Source organism: Entelurus aequoreus, linkage group LG16 (genome assembly GCF_033978785.1).
Source record: "Entelurus aequoreus isolate RoL-2023_Sb linkage group LG16, RoL_Eaeq_v1.1, whole genome shotgun sequence".
Classification (NCBI taxonomy): domain Eukaryota; kingdom Metazoa; phylum Chordata; class Actinopteri; order Syngnathiformes; family Syngnathidae; genus Entelurus; species Entelurus aequoreus.
Genome location: NC_084746.1, coordinates 25,494,052 through 25,508,345, shown reverse-complemented (window position 1 = coordinate 25,508,345; position 14,294 = coordinate 25,494,052). Strand labels below are relative to the sequence as shown.

Genomic DNA, 14,294 nt, shown 5'->3' with positions numbered 1-14,294 from the left:
GAAATTTGAAGTGCTCCCCCTCTGGCCAACATATGAAATAACAAGTGTGTGTAATAAATTGAAATGCGCCCCCTTTGGCCAAAATGTATTAAAAAAATAAAATAAATATGTATATAGAGACATACTGTAATAACAAAGTAAATTATGAAGAATAAAAACCAATTACCAACAAACAAAACAAAAAAAACTAAAAGCAGTGTTTTTCTCACTATGTGTTGACTTTTTTCTTATAAAATTGGGAACAATTTCTCATATTCTTTCTGTTTCTGTAATATGGAAATATTTTCTCGTAAAATTATGACTTTTTTAAATGTAAATGTATTATTTTTTAATGCAAAATGGTGACACTGGTTATATACAATTCTGACTTTTATCACAATGTTGCCAATTTCTTTTGTTGTTCTTGTAAAATAGTGACATTTTTTGAGTAAAATTATACGACCCTTGTCATTATTTTGCCAGGTAAAATTCGGATTATTATTATAACGTTGGCAACATTTTAAGGTTTTCTTATAAAATTGTGACTTTTGTCGAGTAAAATGACGACTCTTTTCATGAAATTGCCAAAAGTTTGAGCTTTTCTTGTAAAACTGCGACTGTTATTGAGTAACATTCCAACGTTTATCATAATATTGCACGTGTTCAGTTGTTCTTATAAAATTTTGACTTGCGTTGAGTAAAATTACGACTTTTATTATAACACTGCCAAAATTCTAAGTTTTTCTTGTGAAATTGTGACCTTTTTCTTGTGAAATTCCAACACATTTTTCACAACAAGCTTTTTAACATTTGCATAGTTTGTATATATATTATTAATGTTGTAAATACAAATCTTTATTTATCTGGAAAGGGTGGTCCTAAAGAGGGAGGCATTTTTCTCAGGTCTCAAGAAGGTAACATACAATAATGTGTGTGAGTGTGTGTGTGTGTGTGTGTGTGTGTGTGTGTGTGTGTGTGAGAGAGAGTGGGGGGGTGGGGGTGGGGGTGTTGTGGCATTCTATTTAAGTCTGTAAAGCACTTGTGTTGCATTTCTTTTATGCATGAAAAGCGATTTATAAATAAAGTTTGATTTGATTTGAATAAAACGTCTTTTATAGTGTGCTTCAAGGTAAAGCTGGAATCCACACAACGCACATTTCTAGAGGTCATTTTTTGATTGTTGGTGCACACCAGTAATAAAATACGATTCGTTGTTTACGTCTCATAGCATCTTACGTGAACCAGGAAGTATAACACTAATAATAATAATAAACTATAGGCCACTTATAATTCATCATTATTAATGATATCATGGTATGCACTTCATCCCTTCATGGCAAGAGGATATACACTAAGTGCCATTCCCGGTTTCTCAAGTAAAAACCAATCCACAACAATTCATGCGATTGACCTGCTGTTGTGACCCCCGACAGGGGAACAACTGCTTACAATCAATCCAAATGTGCTAAAGCCATCAATGTTTAACTGGTCAGGATCAAGGGGCTCATTCCCTGAGGAGAACTCTGGGAAATGATTACAAAATGGTAACCTTTGAAAGTAGATGTTACACACAAAGAGAAAAAAAACTACCAGTAATTGCTGGGATTTTGGGATTAAGATCCCCTTTTCCGATTTATTTTCAAAATGTAAATGTGCAAGTGTTGTTGAGCATGTTTGAATTAAAAAAAAAAACATGCATTATGTTACAATACATTTAATTATTTTATAATGTATTTATTGATTTCATTATTTCATGATTCAATGATTTATTTAATTATTTCACAATTTGCTTGATTATTTCATGGTTTATTCAATAATTTCATGATTTGTAAAATAAAAAAAATCATGAAACAATTAAATTAATACATTGTGAAATAATTACCGGTAAGATAACTTTGATGGCTTCTCAATTCTCACTGTAAAGTGCTTTGAGTGTCTAGAAATAACAAAAATCGAATCCTTTATTGTTTTTATTATTATTAATTAAATCAAAAAATGATCGATCCTGAAATAATCAAATAAGTCAATAAATTGTGAAATAATCAAATTCTTTTTAAAATTGTAAAATAATGCAGATAAATATGATGGGTTCTCGCTGTAAGGCACTTTGAGTGTCTAGAAAAGTGCCATATAAATCTCAACCATCATTCATTAAACTGTGAAACAATTACCGTATTTTTCGGACTATAAGTCACAGTTTTTTTCATAGTTTGGCCGGGCTCCAGTGCGACTTATATATGGTTTTTTTCTTCTTTATTATGCATTTTCGGCAGGTGCGACTTATACTCCGGTGCGACTTATACTCCGAAAAATTAGGTATTCATGAAATAATGAATGATGAAATATGTAAATCATGAAATACTTTCATAAATCAATAATTAAATGCAATTTGACATTAAATAAATTAATGACACATTTAATAATACATTGATTGTATTAATTGCCGATTAATGGCACATTTTAGTGATTATTTATATATGTATTTATTGAATTTTATTCTATTTGAGCCTCAATAGAATACTGTACAATCAACAATCACACAGTCAATTTATAGATGTTTACACTCCACAAAAGTCATTAATTTCATTTCTGGGATTTCATTTTCTACAATAATGGTCTTTTCAGAAATAAAGGCCTTCTCCTTCCCTAATACATGTGTATAAATAATACACATATTTTAATAATAACAAAATCCTACTGATAGATGCCAGGTACTTTCTGCAGTTGAGTAAATGATCATTTGACACAGGGTCAAAATTGTACCCAAATATAAAGAGCACTCAGTGGCCTAAATTCTATCAATGTTTTGAACTCGACGAAGCCGTGCTCTGTAAACTTCTTGTTAGCGGCAAGACCAAATAATTACAAAACCTAAAACCGGTGAAGTTGGCATGTTGTGTAAATCATAAATAAAAACAGAATACAATAATTTGCAAATCCACTCAACTTATATTCAATTGAATAGACTTCAAAGACAAGATATTTACCGTTCGACCTGGAAAACTTTGTTATTTTTTTGCAAATATTAGTTCATTTGGAATTTGATGCCTGCAACATGTTTCAAAAAAGCTGGCACAAGTGGCAAAAAAACTGAAAAAGTTGAGGAATGCTCATCAAACACTTATTTGGAACATCCCACAGGTGAACAGGCTAATTGGGAACAGGTGGGTGCCATGATTGGGTATAAAAGCAGCTTCCATGAAATGCTCAGTCATTCACAAACAAGGATGGGGCGAGGGTCACCACTTTTTGAACAAATGCGTGAGCAAATTGTCCAACAGTTTAAGAACAACATTTTTCAACAAGCTATTGCAAGGAATTTAGGGATTTTACCATCTACGGTCCGTAATATCATCAAAAGGTTCCGAGAATCTGGAGAAATCACTGCACGTAAGCGGCAAGGCCGTGACCTTCGATGCCTCAGGTGGTACTGCATCAAAAACGGACATCACCTTGTAAAGGATATCACCACTTGGGCTCATGAACACTTCAGAAAACCACTGTCAGTAACTACAGTTCGTCGCTACATCTGTAAGTGCAAGTTAAAACTCTACTATGCAAAGCCAAAGCCATTCATCAACAACACCCAGAAACGCCGCCGGCTTCGCTGGGCCAGAGCTCATCTACGACGGACTGATGCAAAGTGGAAAAGTGGCCTGAAGAGTCCACATTTGAAATTGTTTTTGGAAACTGTGGACGTCCTGTCCTCCGGACCGAAGAGGAAAAGAACCATCCGGACTGTTATATGCGCAAAGTTCAAAAGCCAGCATCTGTGATGGTATGGGGGTGTGTTAGTACCCAAGGCATGGGTAACTTACACATCTGTGAAGGCGCCATTAATGCTGAAAGGTACATATAGGTTTTGGAGCAACATATGTTGCCATCCAAGCAACATCTTTTTCATGGACGCCCCTGCTTATTTCAGCAAGACAATGCCAAGTCACGTGTTACAACAGCATGCGGGTACTAGACTGGCCTGCCTGTAGTCCAGACCTGTCTCCCATTGAAAATGTGTGGCACAATATGAAGCCTAAAATACCACAACAGAGATCCCGGACTGTTGAAAAACTTAAGCTGTACATCAAGCAAGAATGGGAAAGAATTCCACCTGAAAAGCTTCAAAAATTGGTCGTCTCAACTTTTTTGCAATGTGTTGCTGCCATTAAATTCTAAGTTAATGATTATTTGCACAAAAAAAATTGTTTCTAAGTTTGAACATTAAATCTTTGCAGTCTATTCAATCTAATATAAGTTGAAAAGGATTTGCAAATCATTGTATTCCGTTTTTATTCACCATTTACTCAACATGCCAACTTCACTGGTTTTGGGTTTTGCAGTTTGGCCGCATGCATGCTCAGAAAAGAAGTAATTGAGGACCAAAGAAGGAGAAGTAAGTAGATTTACACAAGTTGGGAAGGTATTTTGAGGCCAGATAGCACCTGCTGGTGTACTTCAAATGTGCTGCTGTACTTTAATGAAAGCAGTAGGACGGCCAAATTGGTGATTGCCTTTTAACCATTTTTTAAGAATTTCTAACAAGTGATGTCTCTCCGGGAAGAAAATGAAGGATACAGTGGAGGACAAAGGGCACAGGGTGGATGGCACATACTTTCTTTCTATTTAGGACTTGATTAAAAGGTGGCGATGGCAACAGCTGAGACCCCCTTAAGGTAAGACCCCTGTACGGTTGTTTTTCACGGGGTGGGGGATTCTGGGAACATGTCCATGGACAGATATAAAAATAAAACACATAAATATGAATACAAAAGTCTGTCCCAACATGCAACGAGTGTGCATGTTGCGTGACGCTAACATAACAACCACATTGTGTCTTCTCATACATGGTTTGGGATTGGACTCATCGCGATCCATTTAACACGATGTGCTTTTGTAATGAGCAGAGGACGTCCCCCTCGTCCCCCCAGGAGAGCAAACAGATTCTGCTCTAGTTGTAAATGATAAATGGGTTATACTTGTATAGCGCTTTTCTACCTTCAAGGTACTCAAAGCGCTTTGACAGTATTTCCACATTCACCCATTCACACACACATTCACACACTGATGGCGGGAGCTGCCATGCAAGGCGCTAACCAGCAGCCATCAGGAGCAAGGGTGAAGTGTCTTGCCCAAGGACACAACGGACGTGACTAGGATGGTAGAAGGTGGGGATTGAACCCCAGTAACCAGCAACCCTCCGATTGCTGGCACGGCCACTCTACCAACTTCGCCACGCCGTCCCGATATTATCTTATATTATATTATATTATATTATATTAGATTATATTATTATATTATATTATATTATATTATTATGTTATTATATTATTATATATTATATATATTATATTATATTATATTCTATTCTATTATATTATATTATATATTTTAGTTGTGCCACTGCGTTGTCATTAAAGGCCACTCGGGGAGGATTACGGATAATGTAGTGTCCTGTCCCTTTAAGACCTGCTGTAAATCACTTATATTTTTTAGGAGCTGTGGTATTGTGCACTGGATATATGTTGCTCCATATGGATTAGTGTTGTCCCGATACCAATATTTTAGCACCTGTACTGGTACGAAAATATTTTTCGGTACTTTTCTGTACTTTTCTAAATAAGGGGGACCATAAAAAATGGCATTATTGGCTTTATTTTAACAAAAAATCTTAGGGGTACATTAAACATATGTTTCTTATTGCAATGTTGTCCTTAAATAAGATATTGAACATACAAGACAACTTGTCTTTTATTAGTAAGTAAAAAAACAAAGACTCTTAATTAGTCTGCTGACGTATGCAGTAACATATTGTGTCATTCTATTTTGTCAAAATTATGAGGGACAAGCTGTAACATTGATTATTAATCCACTTGTTCATTTACTGTCAATATCTGCTCATTTTCTGTTTCAACATGTTCTATCTACACTTCTGTTAAAATGTAACAGTCACTTATTTTTCTGTTGTTTGGATACTTTACATTAGTTTTGGATGATACCACACATTTAGGTATCGATCCGATACCAAGTAGTTACAGGATCATACATTGGTCATATTCAAAGTCCTCATGTGTCCAGGGACATATTTCCTGAGTTTATAAACATAATATGAATTTAAAAAAAAAGGTAAAAAAGATTTTGTGATGATAAAAAATATCTATGGAATCATAGTAGTATCGTTATGATACTTGGTATCATTACAGTGTATGTTAAAGTACCAATGATTGTCACACACACACAAGGTGTGGTGAAATTTGTCCTCTGCATTTGACCCATCCCCTTGTTCACCCAATGGGAGGTGAGGGGAGCAGTGAGCAGCAGCGGTGTCCGCGCCCGGGAATAATTTTTGGTGATTTAACCCCCAATTCCAACCCTTGATGCTGAGTGCCAAGCAGGGAGGTAATGGGTCCCATTTTTATAGTCTTTGGTATGACTCAGCCAGGGTTTTGAACTCACAACCTACCGATCTCAGGGCGGACACTCCAACCACTAGGCCACTGAGTAGGTGTAGATCCACCCATGGCATTTGTTTACATTCAGGATGCTAGCTTGCTGTTAGCGGTTAGCTATCGTATCCTCCTACGGTGTGTAGTGAAGCATGTTTAGCTATTCCTCGTCCTGCAGGGATGATACTTGTAAGAAACTCACTTTATTCGTTGCCATGGAGGCGAGGATTAGTGATTTAGAAGTAGCTAAAACACTGCCGACTGCGAATGGACGTTCGCCGCTAGCTATCTAGCCATGTCTTAAAGCACCTTTTCCCAGAGGTGTGGACTCGAGTCACATGACTTGGACTCGAGTCAGACTCGAGTCATGAATTTGATGACTTTGGACTCGACTTGACAAAATGTAAAGAGACTTGCAACTCGACTTAGACTTTAACATCAATGACTTGTGACTTCACTTGGACTTGAGCCTTTTGACTTGACATGACTTGCTACTTTCCCCAAAACCCAAAGATTAAAAAGTTATTTGGGAGCGCGCTGCTCCGTATTTTTCATTTTCTTCACCTGTGTCTATCAGCGTGGCGAAGTTGGTAGAGTGGCTGTGCCAGCAATCGGATTCCCACCTTCTACCTTCCTAGTCACATCCGTTGTGTCCTTGGGCAAGACACTTCACCCTTTGCCTCTGATGGCTGCTGGTTAGCGCCTTGCATGGCAGCTCCCGCCATCAGTGTGTGAATGTGTGTGTGAATGGGTAAATGTGAATGGGTAAATGTGGAAATACTGTCAAAGCGCTTTGAGTACCTTGAAGGTAGAAAAGCGCTATACAAGTACAACCCATTTATCATTTATTTATCATTTGTTCCTGTCAGCTGGTGTGCTCTCAGTACAACAGCCAATCAAATTAGATCTACGTTGTTTTCATCACACAGCATTCAGCCAATCAAATTGCAGGACAACCACCGAACAAGAGTTGTCAAACAATGCGGCAGTGAGAAACAATTATGCCAAAGTTAATTTCGTTCGGGTATTAAAACTACGACTTGGTCAACAAAAAACGAATTGCCGTATGCAAATCACGCAGTTCGAATATTACAGACGGAGACGCAACAACTTCCAACTTCGTTCGACATTTGAAGTTGCACAAATAAGGGTAAGTTTTGAATGTAAGATAACGTTTATTGGCTAAGTAACATGACTTTTATTTGCTGTGTAGTTAAATCAGTGAGGCTGTAAACTCACTGCTAACGTTATAACCTTAGACATCTTATAAGGGTACGCAGCATCGAGCGCTACTGCCTACAGGCGCAGACGAGACGCGGGGCCGCCATCTTGGAGTGGTGATCCGCTCCACTCAGCGCAATTCATTTGGCAGGAGCAATGAACTGTCAGCGCATTTAATTCATCTTACCTCACTGAATACCACTGATTTTCACGTGCTTTTTTGTCATACGTGTAGCTATGATAAAGGAAACATGTTTTGGCGTGTTTTATTATTCATAGTTTGCTTAACAGTAATATAATATTCTCATACGCTATAAGTGACCAGACGTCCGAGATCAAAACTGGGAATATAATCCCAGAGAAGGGGGAAAAAAACGGTCAGCTATTTTTAAATTGAAGAAACAATATGATTAGGTTATGTATACATGCGTATATCCTACATAAACAATGTATGAATACATTATATATATATATATATATATATATATATATATATATATATATATATATATATATATATATATATATATATATATATATATATATATATATATATATATATATATATATATATATATCTTATAGACTGTATCTCTGTTGCTGCAGCAGCAGAGAGTCTGTCTTGGCACTTTGTATTGATATTTTGTATTACATTCTTCCCTTAAATGATCATGTTTACAGTCATTGTTTTATATGTATTTTTTATGTATGTCGCTTTGGATAAAAGCATCTGCCAAATACTTCAACATAAACATATATAAACACCTGAAAGTCTATCAGCTAAAACCACCAATCTGTTTCACTGGATTCAGAATAAAACCAAATTCTGTCTTACCCAACAATGTTAGTATTTGAATATTGTTACTTGAAGACTTATTCCTGGTTACAATTATACTGTTAAGAAAGTATTGTCTTATATTTTGCCTAAAATGAGAATGCATCATAATCAGTGGCGGCTGGTGAATTTTGTTTTAGGTGGGGCTGAAAGTTTGTAAACCAAAACCCTGTAGGGCAGTCATCCTCCCCCAGAAGATGTATTTGTGATTTTCACATACAAATATTGAAGATCTTTGCTCCTTCTCAACTCTGTGGTAATATTATTTTCATAAAATACAACCAATAGTACATTAATGTTAAATCTTACTTGTGAAAAGTAATCCCCCGATTCCTATTTTCAACAGTCCGCTCATTTGAGTAGGAAAACGCTGAACACCATCTTTATTTTCTACCTGTCAACTGTCACTACTTCAAGATGGCGGCCAAATTGCTCGCGTCACAGCAACCAATGCTGCTTCTACTTATAAGATGTCTATGGTTATAACGTCATTGCAAACACGGCAATATGTTGCGTCCACTGCAGTTCGCTACCTTATTCATACTTTTTGCCAAATGATTTTTTTAAGCAGGGTTGCATGAGGTACCTATAAAAACGTTACGTTAGTCAATGTATCACACACAGTAACATAATGTTAGACGGCGGTCAGCAGCACCGCATATTTTAGCCACCTACAAAAACACAAATATAGTCAAATAAAGGTCAGTTAAAATGTATACTATATTAACAATATGTGTACATATTGCATAGGGCCCTGACATCTAAAAAGTACAACTCTGTTCATTGTTTTGTTCATGTTTTTGTTATGTTTTTCATATGTACGCACACATCAACACACATACAGTATGAGATGAGATCAATGAGATAAGGTAAGAACAGGATAGAAACTGCTGTGGAACTAGTTACAATGCAATATGCCATGGAAATACAATGTTAACACTTTTGTGCAAATAAGTACAGTTGCACTTGTTTTTTCAAATGTGTTTATTCTGTAAAAGAATGAGTTAAATGTTTAAAATTACTGGATAATAGTGCTATTATGAAGTGCAATGTCAGCACTTTTTTTCCCCTGCAATTTCATATGCACTTGTTTTAATAAATGAATACAGCGTTTTAAAAGCATACACAATCTGTGTAAATATATTAGTCTGTGGTTAAAAGGACTTGAAAGGACTCGAAATTCAAAATGCAGGACTTGGGACTTGACTTGAGACTTTCCAGTCTTGACTTTGGACTTGACTCGGGACTTGCCTGTCTTGACTCGGGACTTGACTCGAGACTTGAGGGCAAGGACTTGAGACCTACTTGTGACTTGCAAAGCAATGACTTGGTCCCACCTCTGCCTCTTCCTGAGGGCGTTTCAGTGTTATAACTTCACCTTTATCGTCAGATTTTAGGAGAAAATGCGTCCGTTCTCCCTTTTTTGTCTACACCAGGGGTCGGCAACCCAAAATGGACACTGGACCAAAAATACAAAAACAAATCTGTCTGGAGCCGCAAAAAGTTAAAAGCCATATTACATACAGATAGTGTGTCATGACATATAAATTGAATTAAGATGACTTAAAGGAAACTAAATTATCTCAAATATACCTACAAATGAGGCATAATGATGCAATATGTACATATAGATAGCCTAAATAGCATGTTAGCATCGATTAGCTTGCAGTCATGCAGTGACCAAATATGTCTGATTAGCACTCCACACAAGTCAATAACATCAACAAAACTCACCTTTGTGTATTCACGCACAACGTTAAAAGTTTGGTGGACAAAATGAGACAGAAAAAGAAGTGGCATAAAACACGTCCTAGAAAGTTGGAGAAAGTTATACATGTAAACAAACTACGGTGAGTTCAAGGACCGCCAAAATTAGTAGGACAAAACGGTGCTCGCCAAATACTCGAATCAGTGAAGCATGTTTAATATAAACAGTGTGCTTTATAACAATTAGGGAGGTTTGTGTCATGTTTGTCCTCCTACAGAAACCATATTAAAACAAAAAATAAATTTTTTTCCCCTCATCTTTTTCAATTTTTCATACATTTATGAAAAAGCTCCAGAGAGCCACTAGGGCGGCGCTAAAGAGCCGCATGCGGCTCTAGAGCCGCGGGTTGCCGACCCCTGGTCTACACACTGTGCCTGCTTGTAAGTACTCAGTGATTGTGCGTTGCCGAACATGCTCCTCTACTCATTAGTACCGCAATACTATACCAGTACAACCCTAATTTGGATCGGTCTGAATCAACACCCATGCGGAACTCACCGCATTCCCCTCAGGGATCAGTAAACAAGTATTCCAACTGATATTCTGTATATATTAATAATAAGGATTGGGAGTCAGGCGGTTTTAGGAACATAAGATGGAATATGCAGGAAAGACTTGTGAAGTACTTGAGCAGAATACACACAAGTACCTAGTGAACACAAGTATTAGCTGGCAAATTCACCCGGGCATGAAAAGCACACAGTTTAAACTGCAGTTTGACAGGAGGAGGGTGGAAAAGCCAAGCCTAGTAAATGCTTGGCATGCTGACAAAAAAGTTTATTTGCTCCAGTCCTGGAAAAGGCAGGCGAGACGTTGCAGAAAAAAAAAAAAAATGGAGACCACATCCTCTTAGAGGGCTCACATGCTTCTCACCTCACTCTACTCAGGTACACAACAAATGTGCTGTCAACAAATAAGAACCACATTGATAAGAGACGGAAACTTACAAAGTGGGCTTTGTTGGCCGGGGGAGCCTCGGTGATGGACTTGAGGTCTTCCACCGTGACGCGCTCTTCCACCTCCAAGGCGGAGCCCGAGTAGAGCACCACATCCTTCACGAAGATGCTGACAGCTCTCAGCATGTAGGACACGAACAGATGCATGTGGATGTAGTTCCTGGTGCAATGCAGTCGTCTGTCGGGGGTTTCAAAAGAGCAAGAAGGCAGGACGGTTAGTTTGTGTGGCACACATACTGTATATACAGTACAGGCCACAAGTTTGGACACACCTTCTCATTCAATGTTTTTTTATTTAATTTCATGGCTATTTACATTGTAGATTGTCACTGAAGGCATCAAAACTATGAATGAACACATGTGGAGTTATGTACTTAACAAAAAAAGGTGACATTGTCATGATCCGGATCATGTTTTGTTTAGTTTTGTTCTATTAGTTTCACGACCTCAGTTCTGTTTTCAGCCCCCCTGGGTTTGTGTTTTGGTTACCATGGGTGCTGATAAGTTTCACATGCCTCTGATTAGTGTTTGGCACGCTCACCTGCTGCCGGGCGCTAATCAGAGAGCTACTTATTCACGTTGTGCGCCACACTCAGTCTGGCTTCCTCGTTTGCTGTGTCCAAAACAAGGTCCATAAAGACATGGATGACAGTCTGGTGTAGATGATCAGATCACAAGTTGTTGACAGTAGCCTTATGTTGAACGTGACCCAGGTATCCAATCACAAGTGGTGATTTACGAAAGCAGAAAGTGGCACCGAAGCCACACCCGGCCAGCGGAGAAATCAGCGGTACTCACTTTTTTAACCGACAAAGTAATGGGTTATACATGTATAGCGTTTTTCTACCTTCAAGGTACTCAAAGCGCGTTGACAGTATTTCCACATTCATCCATTCACACACACGTTCACACACTGATGGCGGGAGCTGCCATGCAAGGCGCTAACCAGCAGCCATCAGGAGCAAGGGTGAAGTGTCTTGCCCAAGGACACAACGGACGTGACTAGGATGGTAGAAGGTGGGGATTGAACCCCAGTAACCAGCAACCCTCCGATTGCTGGTACGGCCACTCTACCAACTTCGCCACACCGTCCCCATAGTAGCAGAGTAAAACGTTGATTAGGTGGCAGATGTAACGGTTTGCATGCCACTTCCACTCAAATCAACCAACTACGAGCGGTATGGTGAGTTCAAATATATTTTGTTCCACCTTAGATATGTTTTTTACAATTATTTTGGTTTTGACAGTACCACGTCCGATGCAGGTTTATTGATTTTTAAATGCGGCAAAAAATAGCCCTTTTTTTTACACTAGTGACACATTCAGTTGATTCAATGCCCAGTAGTGCGCAAGTGTGTTTCTGTTTAGTATTTTACAAGTCGTGGTCATGTGGCGACATCAATTATGGTATTTTGAGAGGTATTTATTGAAGTCGGACTAAGTAGGACATCACTAAAGGCCTAGATGGGAAACGCACGGCCCGCCACTGTCTGTACCCATACTTTTTTTTAATGTTCTCTCAAAATGGCAATGTTGGTCTTTAAGAGGCCAAACGTTCACCTTTATGCAAGCAAAAAGGGTACAAAGCGATCAAAAGTACAAAAAAAACATTCCTTAAGGGCAGGGGTGCCCACACTTTTACTGCAGGCGTGCTGCTTTTCAATTGATCAAGTCGTGGGGATCTACCTCATTCATATATATAATTTATATTTACTTATTTATGAAATATATGTTTTTGTTAACAAGTTAAAGGTGTTTAATGATAATGCAAGCATGTTTAACACATATAGTTAATATTGTTAATAAATTAAAGGTGTTTAATGATAATACAAGCATGTTTAATACATATAGTTAATATTGTTAACAAGTTAAAGGTGTTTAAAGATAATACAAGCATGTTTAACACATAGTTAATATTGTTAATAATTTAAAGGTGTTTTAAGATAATACAAGCATGTATAACACATATAGTTAATATTGTTAACAAGTTAAAGGTGTTTAAAGATAATACAAGCATGTTTAACACATATAGTTAATATTGTTAACAAGTTAAAGGTGTTTAAAGATAATACAAGTATGTTTAACACATATAGTTAATATTGTTAACAAGTTAAAGGTGTTTAAAGATAATACAAGTATGTTTAACACATATAGTTAATATTGTTAACAAGTTAAAGGTGTTTAAAAATAATACAAGCATGTTTAACACATATAGTTAATATTGTTAACAAGTTAAATGTATTTAAAGATAATACAAGCATGTTTAACACATAGTTAATATTGTTAACAAGTTAAAGGTGTTTAAAGATAATACAAGCATGTTTAACACATATAGTTAATATTGTTAACAAGTTAAAGGTATTTAATGATAATACAATCATGTTTAACACATATAGTTAATATTGTTAATAAGTTAAAGGTGTTTAAAGCTAATACTAGCATGTTTAACACATATAATTAATATTGTTAACAAGTTAAATGTGTTTAAAGATAAAACAAGCATGTTTAACACATATAGTTAATATTGTTAACAAGTTAAAGGTGTTTAAAGATAATACAAGTATGTTTAACACATAGTTATTATTGTTAACAAGTTAACGGTGTTTAAAGATAATACAAGCATGTTTAACACATATAGTTAATATTGTTAACAAGTTAAATGTGTTTAAACATAATACAAGTATGTTTAACACATATAGTTAATATTGTTAACAAGTTAAAGGTGTTTAAAAATAATACAAGCATGTTTAACACATATAGTTAATATTGTTAACAAGTTAAATATGTTTAAAGATAATAAAAGCATGTTTAACACATATAGTTAATATTGTTAACAAGTTAAAGGTGTTTAAAGATAATGCAAGCATGTTTAACACATATAGTTAATATTGTTAAGAAGTTAAAGGTGTTTAAAGGATAATACAAGCATGTTTAACACATATACACTACCGTTCAAAAGTTTGGGGTCACATTGAAATGTCCTTATTTTTTTAAGGAAAAGCACTGTACTTTTCAATGAAGATAACTTTAAACTAGTCTTAACTTTAAAGAAATACACCCTATACATTGCTAATGTGGTAAATGACTATTCTAGC

At 36.5% G+C, this 14,294-nt stretch overlaps 1 protein-coding gene across 1 annotated transcript in view; it reads right to left on the bottom strand.

The window, feature by feature from the left end:
* The window catches only part of pth1r (parathyroid hormone 1 receptor), a 211,141-nt gene that overhangs the window by 29,953 nt on the left and 166,894 nt on the right, over positions 1-14,294 (bottom strand). The window contains exon 6 of the mRNA XM_062022463.1: positions 11,191-11,377. Within this exon, the coding sequence (XP_061878447.1) occupies positions 11,191-11,377 (187 nt within the window). The remainder of the gene's footprint in view (positions 1-11,190; positions 11,378-14,294) is intronic.